General features: G+C 35.1%; 1 protein-coding gene across 2 annotated transcripts in view; it reads left to right on the top strand.

Annotated features, from left to right (window-relative positions):
- Positions 1-4611: 4611 nt before the first annotated feature.
- ehf (ets homologous factor) overlaps positions 4612-15218 on the top strand; it is a 13183-nt gene continuing 2576 nt past the window's right edge. Inside the window, exons 1-6 of one of the 2 annotated variants that reach the window (XM_016441033.1) lie at positions 4612-4824; positions 7272-7380; positions 12157-12405; positions 13088-13144; positions 13325-13381; positions 13931-13999. In XM_016441033.1, the coding sequence (XP_016296519.1) occupies positions 7281-7380; positions 12157-12405; positions 13088-13144; positions 13325-13381; positions 13931-13999 (532 nt within the window). In that variant the 5' untranslated portion in view covers positions 4612-4824; positions 7272-7280. Of the gene's footprint in view, positions 4825-7271; positions 7381-12156; positions 12406-13087; positions 13145-13321; positions 13382-13930; positions 14000-15218 lie in introns of both variants that reach the window. The other variant, XM_016441032.1, reaches the window with a different exon arrangement.

Raw genomic sequence — 15218 nt, forward strand, 5'->3', positions numbered from 1 at the left:
TTAAATAATTGTAATATGTATTATATTTAACATTTATATTTGTTGTTATGTTGTATCATATTTATTTAATAATTTAAATCATAATCAATTTTAAAATGATGTACTTTTCACAATTTATTTTACATTAATTTTTTTATATTTATTTCATATTAAAAATGTGTATTTTATATGTATTATTTATATTTATGTCATAATATATCATATGTTGTATAATATAAGATTTTTTTTAATAATTTAGTACTATTTACATTTTTTTTTTATTTACTGTCAATTATTAAATCATTGCATAATGAGCTATATGGTACCAATATATCATGCATCCCTTAGAAAATCCCATAGATTTACAATAATATCCAGGGAACAGAATTGTATAGAAACTTGACATTGTGCTTACGTGATTTGGGCCCATAAGCAACCACCCAAAACACCCTAGCAACAACACATTAATGCTGTGGCAGCCACCCACATGACTGAAGTATTATGGTTGTTAAGCGCATAAACAAACTCTTTCTGCCTTTTTCTCAAAATATGTGCAGTCGCACTAACTGTCTCCTACACGAGAAAGTCCTTTTCTACCATTTCCCACTCTCATGGGTCACTTCACACAACGTTAAGGCTTTGTAGCCTACTTGTAAAACTTGCAAAGCAAAAACAAGTGAAATTAAAAATATATATCTCGAATGAAAAACTACATGCCAAGTAGTGGTTTACGTGACAGCTTTCATCTTTTAAACAGGCCCTCGTGCTGTTCCAGCAATGCGGCACGACTTTAGTGAGCTCACAGTGTCATCAAGTGGCCTGGAGATGAACTGCAGGCGTATTGACCCGTTCCTCCCAGAATGCAGCTGTGCAGGAAGAGAAGGGAAGTCAGATCAGACACATACAGTCATAACACACCGCAACATAGGACTCTTCAGTTCAACTGCTGTAATTAGACATTACGTGTAATTACTCGAACATCACGACATGTGATGTTCAACAAATACACAAGTGTGTAACACGCAATCACACATGCACACACACACACAAGAAACTCCTCATTCAGCACAAATCATTCGGCTGATGCGCTGCTCATTACTTTAATTACATAGTCATTGTTCTCTCACAAAAAAGATGTAAAATTGCAATTTAGCCCGAGAAATTGTCATTTGTAGCTGTAATTGACCCTAATAAAATCATCCACTCTCTTTCTTTTCTCTGTCTCTTTCTCCACCTCATGTGAAATATTAAAGATGACAGCTTTGAATGTGCTGATGAGAGCCTAATGAAGGGATCGAGCGAAATGAAGGGAAGGAAGGAAGGAAAGAAGGATTTCTCGTCTGTAATGAGCGCGTGAGCTGTAGCCCTTTCTCGCAGACTGAGCGAACGTTTCACTTTCAGACTGACTTTTCTGGCAGCCGTTCCTCATGACTCGGCCTAAATACTGGTCTTAAATCTAAGCCTGGCTAGATTAGATCTTAATGTAATCTTGACAGTGTTAGAAAGGGTACAACGAAGTAAAACTAAAACAATTTAGCGCTTTGAGGGGACTTTCAACTCGGAGTCTTTCAAAAATTAGCTGCAATGTAGACATGACAATAAATCAAAATGGGCCTTCTTGCAACAGTTGAAGCTAGTAAGATGAAACATATTCACAGCGTCAGATGGGACGTCACACATATGAAAATTACATTTCTATTTTAGTTCTATAAATGAACTGTTTACGTTTTTAAAATTGCCTATCTAGGTTTCATGTGTGGCAATGAATTGGTTTGTTTTTTATTTATTTACTGTTTTGATATAAATTTTCTTTTTCATTTTTTTACTTAATTTTATTTAGATCTTACAGAAATAAAATACAATAAAATTTCATATTGCATTCAAAAAATTTCAATTCCAACCCCCCAAAACAAATTTCCATTTCATATCGAGTGATATCATTATCGTGCTCTTTTATTGAAAGCTGAAATTAAATTAAATAGAAATATTAGAAGAAAAACAGCGTAAATGAAAATAAGAAATGTTGACTTGGCAACTGAAATAAATGATTTTAATATGTTTAAAATTCATAAAATGAAAACTGAAATTTAAATAAAAAGCTAAAAAAAACTAAAACTAAAAAATATAACTGTAATTAACATGAAAACTAAAATATTAAAATAAAAGCTCATTCAAAATATTATTGAAGACTGTAATAATATAGATAGATAATGCTCAAATAACACTGTTCGTATCATATTAAATTCACATTTGTTTTATTTTATTCAAAGCTTTTCAGTTAACAAAAGAAACATCTCAATGCACACACAATTATGTTTCTTCTTAACTAATGCCTTAAAAATATTAAAGACTATAATAGTATATAAATAGTAATAAAATAACACTGTTCATATCATATTAAATTCATATTTATTTTATTTTATTCAAAGCTTTTCTGTTTACAAAAACATCTCAACACACTCCACACAATTCAAACTCTTATTAACTTTGTGTTGTTGCTTATTAACTAACGTCTCAAATCATGACAGCAGAGCTTTTCGTGCTTTTGCTTTGGCAGAGCTGCTGTGCAGATGTTGCATTGGCCGAAGTGTGTGCGGCCACAGATGTAGATAATATCCAGCACATATGTTGAGTCAGAGTGAAGCAGAGTTCCTCTGTGATTTACCCATTATGTGTCTTAGAGCTTCAGAGCTCTTTAATCAACAGCGTAAAGCCTCCCGCTAACCTGAGCGCTCGCGGCCTGCTGTTTCTGTGTATGTCAGGGAGCATCAGACCTCTGATCACGGAAGAAGCATTCGTCTGATAGCGAGAGACATGCTGCTTATGTTTTGATCATGTTTTGTTGGACAATGGAGTTTGCAGTTTTGTCTTATGCTAACAAGTTGTCTGGGTGTAAGCATTTAATGATGGGTCGTGTTGTAGAGGATTCACAGTTATTTGGTTTGTTTTGAATTTTTCTTTTTTCTTTTTTTGTTTACTACTTTGTGATTTACTATTACTGCGTTGCTGTTGTCATTCGTTTCACGTTTTAATGTATGTGCCTATGACTAAATAGTTGCTTTAAGTTTTTAATGACCTTTAAAAATGAAAGTAATAGAAAATATTAAAAATGATCAACATATGTATTATATATTGTCATTTTATATTTATTGTATATATATATATATATATATATATATGTCTGATTTTTATTTATATTATTATATATTTTGTTGTTGTTTTGTTTTAAAAAAGGAAATTAAACGTATTTTAGGACCACTGATATTATTCAATAGAAATAAAACGAATAAAAATGACAAAAGCATATTACAAAATTAACTGAACTGAAATTAAAAATACTATAACTAAAAATATTAAAATAATAGCTAGAAAAATCAAATGTATATAAATTTTTGGAACAGTAAGATTGTTCATGTTTTTTAAATAATTCTCTTCTACTCACCAAGCCTGCATTTATTTGATCCAAAATACAGCAAAAGTAGTAATTTTGTGAAATATTTTTACCATTTAAAATAACTGCTTTCTATTTGAATATATTTTAAAATGTAATTTATTTCGGTGATCAAAGCTGAATTTTCAGCATCATTACTCCAGTCTTCAGTGTCTCATGATCCTTCAGAAATCATTCTAATATGCTGATTTACTGTTCAAGAAACATTTTTTATTATTATTATCGATATTTAAAACAGCTGAGTACATTTTTTCTGGATTCTTTGATGAATAGAAAGAGCCAAAGTTCAACATTTATCTGAAATAAAAAGCTTTTGTAATATTATACACTATACCATTCAAAAGCTTAGAGTCGGGGGGGGTTATAGAAAATAATACTTTTATTTAGCAAGGATGCTTTAAATTGATCAAAAGTGATGATAAAAACATTTATAATGTTACAAAAGATTTCTATGTCAGATAAAGGCTGTTCTTCTGAACTTTCTATTCATCAAAGCAACCTGAAAAAATTCTACTCAGCTGTTTTCAACATAATAATAATAATAATAAATGTTTTTGAGCAGCACATCAGAATATTAGAATGATTTCTGGAGGATCATATGACTGGAGTAATGAATGATAATGAAACATTTTAAAATATATAGAAAACAGTTATTGTAAATAGTAAAAATATTTCAAAATTGCACTGTTTTTGCTGTACTTTGGATCAAATAAATGCAGACTTGGTGAGCAGATGAGACTTCTTTAAAAAACATTCAAAATCTTACTGTTCAAAAAAACGTTTGACTGGTAGTGTGTATATAAAAGAGCTGTCTGAGTATGTCTAGATATTTCACCAAACTATTTCACAAGGTAATGTGCTTCATCTTTATTCAAAAATAGAATGTTTGGTCTTTTATGACCCAGAAATGATTATAAATAAATATTATTCATAATAATATCACCCTGAGAGTCGAAACGGGAAATTCATGTAAAAACAAAAAGAGCAACTGTATGGTTGAGTTCTCGTTAAACATCAATAGATTAATCACCGGCAGGATTGCTGAAGCATGTGGGTGAGCGAGAGAGACTGCTAGTGTGTTCATAGTGAAAGTGACAACAGTACTTTTCTTTTTTTTTTACCGTATGCAAATGACTTGTAACCCACCTGGCGTGAAAATAAGCCAATCAAAGCAGCAGGAAGCAGACGGAATAAAAATCCTCATTGGTGAATGAGGCCGCACTCTGTCACAGAAGTTTGGCAGACTTAAGCAGTGTCACAGGTACACAACGCAACCTCTCCATTAAACTCTAATCTTCTCTCCCACACAGACGCTGACAACTTTAGAAAGAGAAGAAAGAGACATTTAACTCTGAACCAGTAGCAGTCCGCCTGGATCACATTCAACATCTCTGGTGAGACACTTTAATTCTCTTTGATTCTCTGCAGGAAAGGTTTCATTCACTCATGCACTTCAATGACGATCCCAGGTGATGATGCAGAACTATTTTAATCTAACAAGTGGCATACAATAGTTTAACATATCTGAAAATCCAAAAATCATTCAAATGTTGTGCCACTTCTTGTCCTTACTTTTACTTTGGGCAACTTTCTTTTTTTTTTTTCATTATTTGCTTAAACATGTTATACTTTAACTTGCATGCATGCAGTATTCTTAAAAGTCAAACAGGCTATTTATTTATTTATTATTTGGCATAAATGAACATTAAACCAGTTCTAAAAATCAAGAACTATTTGATAGGAATATTAGGTGTCACACAGAAAATGTTAAACTTAAAAAAAAAAGATTTTAAAGAATGCAAGAATAAGTGCACTTTTCAAGTCAAACGTTTCACATAAACATGTTTTTTAGGTTTAAAATATAAAACAATATATATTGTAATATCTATATAAAAAGCACTTTGTGGTTATCATAAATTAGTGGACTTGACTTGAACATCCTCTAAGTTAATTAACAGTTGCTAGAATTGCTTAAAAAAACGGTGAAGTTACTTTTATGAAAAGCATCATTTGTTTGCAGATGCCACTTGGTTTGATTATTTTATGTGATGCAATGACATTCATACAGGTGTCCAAATACTCTCTGGGGCCTCTGAAACTTGGAAACACTTTGCATACTGTGTACAACACATACAAATTGAGTGTAAATGGCCCCTATTGCTCCGTAACAGATAGGTAAAGGAAGCTGACGGCCTGTAGCCCAGATTGTTGGGTCAGTTACTGTAAGGAATTTGATAAACAGGTTAACAACCGTTCCAAGGAATGTCAATAAACTCAGTTCTTGTAAATAATGTCATTGCTACTATCACTTGACTGAATCACATTTTTATCATGTGTTTTTTACATGTTCATATCCTGTTGTTGTTTTCTTTGCATAATATGATCATTATCTGATTTTTTAAATATATATTCCAAAACCTAGCGAAGTCTTCACCTCGTTCACACTAACAGCAACATGAAGCATCAAAACAACCACACGTATGACCTTAGCAAAAAGTTGACATTGATGATATGATTTGTGAATGTCCAGTAATGCAACAAAGTTGAGAAAAATCTAGCTTTATGCAAATGAGCAGCATCCTGATGGGACAGTCAATAGGAATACACTTGACCCATGTCACATGAGATACTGTAGTTGAGTATAGGCTATTATGTTCACTTAGAGGTTACATTAAATGTTACTTTTTGCTGATAGAATAAAATATCATCTTATTTTTAACCAACTATCCATCTCATTTGAGCACACAAATAACCAACGCGACACAAAGCAACATCTCAAACCTCATAAATTACCATTTTGTAACAGTCAACATAAGAAGCAAACCACAAAAATTGCATTTTTAGCATGTTGCTACTGAAGCATAAAATAGGCATGCAAATTCATATCACACACTAATGTTGCGTTAAATACTTTTGAATTTTAAAAGTGTGTTTACAATAAACATTTGTCTTGTGCTAAAAAATTCCATCATCTTGAATTTTCATTGAAGTTATGAGGTATCACAGGAGCCTGTAAAATTAAGTTACATACCTTTTGGACCAGGATCTATCATGCCTAGGTTTTTAAATGATCATGTAACAGCATTATTTTATAAAGTTCAACAGACAAACATTTCAGGAACCTTGATTGGAATTCGATCATGCTGATGTTTTTCATTGAGCTCCTCTGTACAAAAACTGTACAAAAAGGTACTTATGCAGAAGCTTTCAGCTAGCCTGTAACTCACAACACAGATGCAGTCACAGCGTTAGATGATTTTAACAAGTGCTTTGTATAACGCTGATCATATGATCATATAATACAAGGTATGACTGAACCATTGATCTAACTGTTAAACTGAAGGACAGGTGGACCTTTTATTTATGCAAAGCAGTTAGACACACTGACACATTCCTGTGCAAATGTGTCTGCATGTGTGGTTGAGCGTGGCACGAAGGACACCTACGCAAAATTCACCCCCTCCCTTTACCCCTTTGAACATACAAGACCTTTGTTTTCACTCACTGATCATAACTGTAAACTGGTATAATGTCTACACTTAATTATATGTCCATTTTTAGAGCAGTATGTATGTTTACTATAACAAGAATGTGGTCAAGTGTGCTGTTACTCTCCCGTGCAACAAGTTTTATAAACATTGTGAGAGTAGGGAGTTTGATGGTGCAATGTAAGGCTTTGAGCTAAGGGTTGTTGGGTCAAATCCCACAAGGAACAAGCTATAAGGCATCAACTTTATGCCTGAGGCTAAGTTGGACTTTTCTAGTGCATTGTATGAAAGTTGCAGAACTATCTCTGGTTGTGTGGCAAGAAATAAACATTCCTTTCCATTTCTTTCAATAGCACTGGATCATGGTCCTTCAAGCAAGCTGTGTCATGAGTATCCCAGCTACTGTGAGTGTTGATAACCAGCTACCTGCTTCCTGGACAACCCACTACAACTGCGCTGATGGTAAAGTTTCTTCTTATCTGAAACACCAGAGAAGGTGCACTTGTGATTATTCCACCATCCAGTACAATTCCAGTACAGATTTTAGGTTGTAGGTTTTGTTTATAATCTAATCGGTGGAAACTTTTCTGGCAGGTTAATCATTTACTCTAGCAGTCACTGCTGGAGTTACTAGGTTATCAGTTGCATGCACTGGGGACCATGTACAGATAGTGAAAGTGATTCACACTTATCTAGAAACCATGTGCAGTACTTTTATTTACACTTTTTACAGTGTGTAACTGAATGCTAAGACTAGTTTAGCTGTTCAGCAGCATATATTTTGCTTTGGATGTTGGTCCCCACATATGATGCTAGTGTGCTGGAGTGATCTAGATCAGAGGTCTTCAGCCCTGCTTGGAGACCAAGTATCCGGCAGAGTTTAGTTCCAACCTTGAGCCAGTTAATCAAGGTCTTCAAGACTTCTTGAAAATCATAGGTAGGTTTGTTGAAGCAGGTTGTAAATAAACTTTGCAGGACGATGAGTCTCCAAAAGAAAACATTTGCTCTAGCGATACAAACAAGACTTCCTTAATCAACCTGCTTCAACAATGACCTTTCTAGTCAAACAACTTCACCGGCAAACTTTGCTATAACGCAATGATTGTGGTGGCCCACCAGCTTGAACAGCTCCTAACCAGGTGTGCGCTTCCCAAAAGCAGCTATGGTTGCAAGTTCCATTGTTAACAATAGAGTTCAATAAACTTGCGACCAGGGTTGGGCAAAAATACATCAAAATATATTTTTAAATAAAATACCAAATACCTTAATTTTAAGTGTATCAAAATAAACTACAAAATACAGCAGCCACACCATGTATCAAAATAAACTACTGTATTTTTGTATTTTACAAATACAAAAAAATACTTTTACAAGGGAGCATGAAATTTCTTAGCAAACCTTCCATCAATTGCCTGTTTGATCTATCCCTTCACCAGTACACTGACTGACTGATTAAGTAAACAATGTTTGATAGCAACAGCTTTTCTCTGCCCGAATCATGCCATAAATCTGACATATGCAACCAGTTAACAGATCAAATATTCACATATCCCTGTAATCTCCCCGATTAAGGTTAGTTTTAAAGTAACCAACAGTTTAATTGAACAGTTTGTGAATGACTCACAATTGTATCCTAATTTAGTTACTTTGTGTTTGGTAACAAAGGGCCTACATTGCATCAGCAACACTAGGGCCTTTCGCACCGCAGGAACCTTTTCATAGTACCAGAACTAATTGTGGAACTACCCACTTTTTGGCGTTTTCGCACCGCCGGAACTGGTTTAGTTCTGGAACTAAAGCGGTGCGAAAGGCCCTACTGACTCAATGACAAATAAGTCATTCATAAGAATGAGACAACTGATGGCATCTGTATTCATAGCAACTAGTTTCTAACTAATTAATCATTTGATTGTTAATCATAAATATAATAATATAATATAGCTGCAAGCAGCGATTAACGGGGTTCAAGCACTTCAAGGCCTTTAAGGTGGTATGCTTTTAGGGTCTAGGCCAGGGATCCTCAAATCTGGCCCACGAGATCCACTTTCCTGCAGAGTTTAGCTCTAACCCTAATCAAACACAGGTGAGTTTGATCAGGGTTGGAGCTAAACTCTGCAGCGCATTGGCCCTCCAGGGCAAGATTTGAGGAACCCTGGTCTAGGCCAACCTGGATGTATGGCTGACAGTAAAACACATCCAAAATGGAGAATAGATTCGAGACACACACACAGAAATGAAATGGTTAAACTATTATATTAATACTCAATAAGAATGCTTGCACACACACACAGACACACACATACACAGACATACATGCACACATTTTGTTGCAGATATAGATATAAATGAAATAAATGATAGGTGACACAATACTTATTGCAAGTCTTCTCTTTTTAAGACTTTATAAGTCATTTTCAGGTTTCATTGTAATCATAATCTGGCATAATTGTAAAAACTGATATGTCTGTATGAACAAAATGGTCAACTTTGACTAAATGTGATTTTAAATGTTATAACTGATTTTATAATGTCTAAGCATGAATCCATAAGCAAACCTATGAACAGTACTTTTTTAGTGAGTTGAATGAGCCCATTAGTGGTCTTCTGCTGTCATCTAGTGGTTATAACTGCAATTTTATGCAATTTCTCATACAACACTGTGTTTTTAACCTTTATAACAATTATAGTGTTATTTTTTGCACAATCTCTCTTATATTTTGCATGCTTGTTTACAATGAAATTATGCATCATTTTCACATAGTTTTGAGAAGTTGTGGGCTTTCTTTTAAAATTTATAGACTACTACACTATGTAAAGAACATATTATAAAATGACCGGTTTAATGTTACAAATAATAATGTTTTAATGTTTCCAAATACAAATGTTCAACTTTTTTTGATAATTATTGACCTAGAGAATAATACAAGACACTGCATACCAATTTTCAAGTTGATCGGACCAACGATTGTATAGTTATAGCCATTTTTATGTTTTTCCCCTCTTATAGTGCCACCAAGTGGCAGAGCTGCGCAATTTTTTTATTTCACCAAAGATTGAGCTCATACACACGTGTATCGAGTTTGGTGAAGATGTCTCATTCTGTTCAAGAGTTATAGCCATTTTAGTGAAATTGGCCCCGCCTCTTTCAAATGTTTTGGCACCCCTTTGTGACCGTAAGTTGAAAGTTCAACTTTTTTTTTTATAATTATTGATATTCTCTGTCCAATTAATATTTATGCACTGGTTTGGTTCCGATCGGGCGAAAAACCTAGGACTAGTTCACAAAAGTAGGTTTTGGACAAAATTCAAAATGGCGGAAATTTTTTCCAGACGGAAATAAAATCGGATATTTGTTTGTCTTGAACCAAGGATTCCAATGATATAAGACACTTGAGTCTACGACAAACGGTATAGGAGTTATGAGAGGTTTCACGTTTTTGCTCACTGCAGCGCCCCCAATAGGCCAATTGGGGCGAGTCCTTGGATCTGAGAAGAAAGCCAGACTACTATGATCTGACCAAGTTTCAGCTCTCTAGGCCTTACGGTTTGGTCTGCACGATCAGTTTTAGGGCGGAATAATAATAGGGTTTCAGCACTACGTGCTTGAACCCCTAATTTTTGTAGGCAAACATTAATGCCTTGAATTTAATTATTTAATTATGTGTCAGGCAGTCATTCATGCAATGGTATCATGATCCTACTAAACAGCTACTTCAATTAGGGTACAATATTTAGCAATCAAATAGTTATTTATCAATCATTAGATACCTATTTGGAAGTTGAAAACAAACATTTTAGCATTTCAGAAATTATTAAATGATCAATATGTTTTGATTTTAAATGTAGCCAGAAACGTAATCAGAAAGTAGCAACAGAACTTGTCTGTTACAAATAATAATGTTTTAATGTTTCCAAATACAAATGTTCAACTTTTTTTGATAATTATTGACCTAGAGAATAATACAAGACACTGCATACCAATTTTCAAGTTGATCGGACCAACGATTGTATAGTTATAGCCATTTTTATGTTTTTCCCCTCTTATAGTGCCACCAAGTGGCAGAGCTGCGCAATTTTTTTATTTCACCAAAGATTGAGCTCATACACACGTGTATCGAGTTTGGTGAAGATGTCTCATTCTGTTCAAGAGTTATAGCCATTTTAGTGAAATTGGCCCCGCCTCTTTCAAATGTTTTGGCACCCCTTTGTGACCGTAAGTTGAAAGTTCAACTTTTTTTTTTATAATTATTGATATTCTCTGTCCAATTAATATTTATGCACTGGTTTGGTTCCGATCGGGCGAAAAACCTAGGACTAGTTCACAAAAGTAGGTTTTGGACAAAATTCAAAATGGCGGAAATTTTTTCCAGACGGAAATAAAATCGGATATTTGTTTGTCTTGAACCAAGGATTCCAATGATATAAGACACTTGAGTCTACGACAAACGGTATAGGAGTTATGAGAGGTTTCACGTTTTTGCTCACTGCAGCGCCCCCAATAGGCCAATTGGGGCGAGTCCTTGGATCTGAGAAGAAAGCCAGACTACTATGATCTGACCAAGTTTCAGCTCTCTAGGCCTTACGGTTTGGTCTGCACGATCAGTTTTAGGGCGGAATAATAATAGGGTTTCAGCACTACGTGCTTGAACCCCTAATTATTTACATTTACATTTACATTTAGTCATTTAGCAGACGCTTTTATCCAAAGCGACTTACAAATGAGGACGACACATACACATTAATAGTGTAGTAACAAGTCTGGGCAAACTACTGAGTAGTCACCAATCAGAGGCCGCATTTTTATGATGTCATCATGTAGACTTCTAACAAAGTATTTTACAATATTTTAAAACTACAAAAATACAAAAGACTAAAGTATTTTGTTACAAAATATGAAGCTATTTTCATCAACCCTATCAAATACAAATGACAAAATCCTATAATTTATATTTGAAAGACATATTTGAAATACATGTATAATAAATACTGCCCATCCCTGCTTGCGACCATAGTTAGCTTACGCTGCTTTTGGGAAACACACCTCAGCTTGTAACAGTTTCACTTCACTCTGGTCCAGTTAGTATTTTTATATGGTGCCCCCTAGATAGACCAACAAGACTTTCTCTTGGTCAACCAACTTCACTAAAAAGGCCAAACTTGACTAGCACCAACCAGTATGAACCAGGTTTTAGTAGGGACATTAACTAAACCCTTTTTGAAAACTCAATGTATCCGCAGTGACTTCCAGTTACATGAGCCGGCTCTGGTCTCAGGATCTTCACCCACAAAACTGGACCAAGTACCAGGTGTGGGAATGGCTCCAACAGACGCTGGACATGCACCAAATCGATGCCACCAGCATTCCCTTCCAGAACTTTGACCTTGACGGGAGGCAACTGTGCAACATGAACTTCCAAGACTTCACCCGAGCGGCCGGATCCGTAGGTTCCATCCTTTTCCAGAGCCTGACTGACCTCAAGTGGAACGGTAAGATCCAGAAGTATTAGAGGTTGCATTTTACCTCTGTCTACCCTTCCAACCCTGAACAAGATGGTTAATGTGATTTTGGCATGTTCCTAGATCAACAATCTTGTTGATCCTGGATCAACATTGTTGTCAACCAGTTATCAGATTGTTACGGTTGGGTTTATGAGTTGACATTGAGTTAGCACTTCTCATCAATCTGCAGTTTCCTTCTGACGGAGTATGTTATGGTTTGGCTTTGTGTAGGTATAGGGTTTGGCTTTCAGTTGTATGTTATAGAAATGTTATTTCATACAAGATGATAATCAAGGTTGGAGCCATAGCCTTGTGGGTAGCAAGGTCAAAGACTTTGGATAACCCAAGTTTGAGTCCCAGCTTGTGGTCTTTTCCCAGTTCCATTCTCCTCTTTCCATTCCAATCGTTTCCTGTCTCTCTTCGACTGTCAAATAAAGGCAGAAAGGCCAAAAATATATATATTTTATTTTTTTTATTGTTACTAAACCTAACAAAATCCAGAAACACGTATACAGGTGACATGTGAGAACTGTGCCAACAAGTTAAACTGGTTTAAGACAACATGATGTGGGAGTGACTTGGAAATTTGATGGTAGTCGTTGCAAAACATGTACTCTGTTATTGAGACATCATTTTTCTTTTTTGTCTTTTCTTATTTAATGTCTCACAGGTCAGTATGGTCAAACAGATATGTTTACACCAGGGGACATTAAAACAGAAATAGAGAGTAAGTAACCACACACAAAGTAAAACTAAAGAGCTTTTGGTTCACAAGTTCACATAATATCAGAGACTTAACATTGACCCACATCTGCTGCTGAAAACAGAAGTTTACAGATTCTCTTGAAATAATTATAGACTTTTCATATCACGATTTTGTAACCAAGTACTTCATTTTCCTCAGCAGACTTCCCTTGTTCAATCCTCCCCTTCAAGGAAGAATCCAACTTTTACAACACTTCAGGTACCTGTGAAATTACGCAATGATTTATTTATTTGTATTTTTTTTTCTTATTTGTAACCCTGGACTACAAAACCAGTCATAAGGTTTTTTTTTTTTAATTGATGAGATAAATACACTTTCCATTGATGTATGGTTTGTTAGGAAAGGACAATATTTGGCCGAGATACAACTATTTGGAAATCTGAGGGTGCAAAAACAAAATCTAAATATTAAGAAAATCGCGTTTAAAGTTGTCCAAATTAAGTCCTTAGCAATGCATATTACTAATCAAAAATTAAGTTTTGATATTTATGGTAGGAAATTTACAAAATATCTTCATGGAACATGATCTTTACTTAATATCCTAATGATTTTTGGCATAAAAGAAAAATCAATCATTTTGACCCATTTAATGTATTGTTGGCTATTGCTACAGATAAACCCGTGCGACTTACGACTGGTTTTGTGGTCCGGCATCACATTTGTTTACGTATTTCCTGTTAAAACAAGATGATTATTTATTTAACCTGATGGTTTGCCAATATTGTGTCATATGTTCTGTTTCCTCAGAACTGTTTGACATCAAAAGCTCATTCCAGCCCAACACCATATTATCCTCACCAGCTCCGTCAAGCCCAGGTAAATGATCTTAATTTGAATTGTCCTAAATCTAATCCTAAAAGCAGCATTCTCCTTGCTTCCTTCCACATAAAAAAGTACTATGCCGGTACCATGGTATAGGGATTGTGTTTGAGGGTAATACCATGGTAAATGTCCAAAAACATTGGTAATGTTTAAGGTTATCACATTTTATATTGCAAGGACATTGGTTCAATTCTCAGGGAATGCATTAACTGATAAAAATGTATTTCTTGAATGCAGTGGATGCTGCTTTGAATAAAAGCATTTGCAAATGCATCAATACATGCAGTGCCGTGAAAAGGTTTTTGCCCCCTTCCTGTTTTTAATTTTTTGCGTATTTGTCACACTTAAAAGATTCAGGTCATTAAACAAATTTTAATATTACACAAAGATAATGCAAGTAAATACATAATGCAGTTTATAAATTATGATTTCATTTATTAAGGGAAAAAAGCTGTCCAAACATACCTGGCCCTACATGAAAAATAAATTGCCCCCTGCTGTTAAATCATGAAAGAACTGTGATTAACTGCAGGCCTCACTTGCCTCAATTAAGGTCAGTGTTCATGATTCAAGAATAAGAAAGAGACTGGGCAAAAACGGCATCCATGGGAGAGTTCCAAGGCAAAAGCCATTGCTGACCAAAAAGAACACAAAGGCTCGTCTCACATTTGCCATAAAATATCTTGATTATCCCCAAGACTTTTGGGCAAATATTCTGTGGACTGATGAGACAAAAGTTGAACTTTTTGGAAGGTGTGTGTCCCGTTACATCTGGCGTAAAACCAACACAGCATTTCATAAAAAGAACATCATACCTACAGTCAAACATGGTGGTGGTATTGTGACGGTCTGGGGCTGCTTTGCAGCTTCAGGACCTGGACGACTTGCCATAATTGATGGAACCATGAATTCTGCGCTCTATCAGATAATCCTGAAGGATAATGTCCGGCCGTCAGTTTGTGACCTCAAGCTCAAGCGCACTTGAGTTATGCAGCAGGACAATGATCCCAAACCCCCCAGCAAGTCCACCTCTGAATGGCTCAAAAAAAAAAAAATTAAGGTTTTGGAGTGGCCAAATCAATGTTCGGACTGAAATCCAATTGAGATGCTGTAGCATGACCTTAAACAGTACATTCATGCGCGAAAACCCTCCAATGTGGCTGAATTAAAACAATTCTGCAAAGAAGAGCTGGCCAAAATTCCTCCAAATCGA

The sequence above is a fragment of the Sinocyclocheilus anshuiensis genome, unplaced genomic scaffold, assembly GCF_001515605.1.
Source record: "Sinocyclocheilus anshuiensis isolate Anshui unplaced genomic scaffold, SAMN03320099.WGS_v1.1 scaffold115, whole genome shotgun sequence".
Classification (NCBI taxonomy): domain Eukaryota; kingdom Metazoa; phylum Chordata; class Actinopteri; order Cypriniformes; family Cyprinidae; genus Sinocyclocheilus; species Sinocyclocheilus anshuiensis.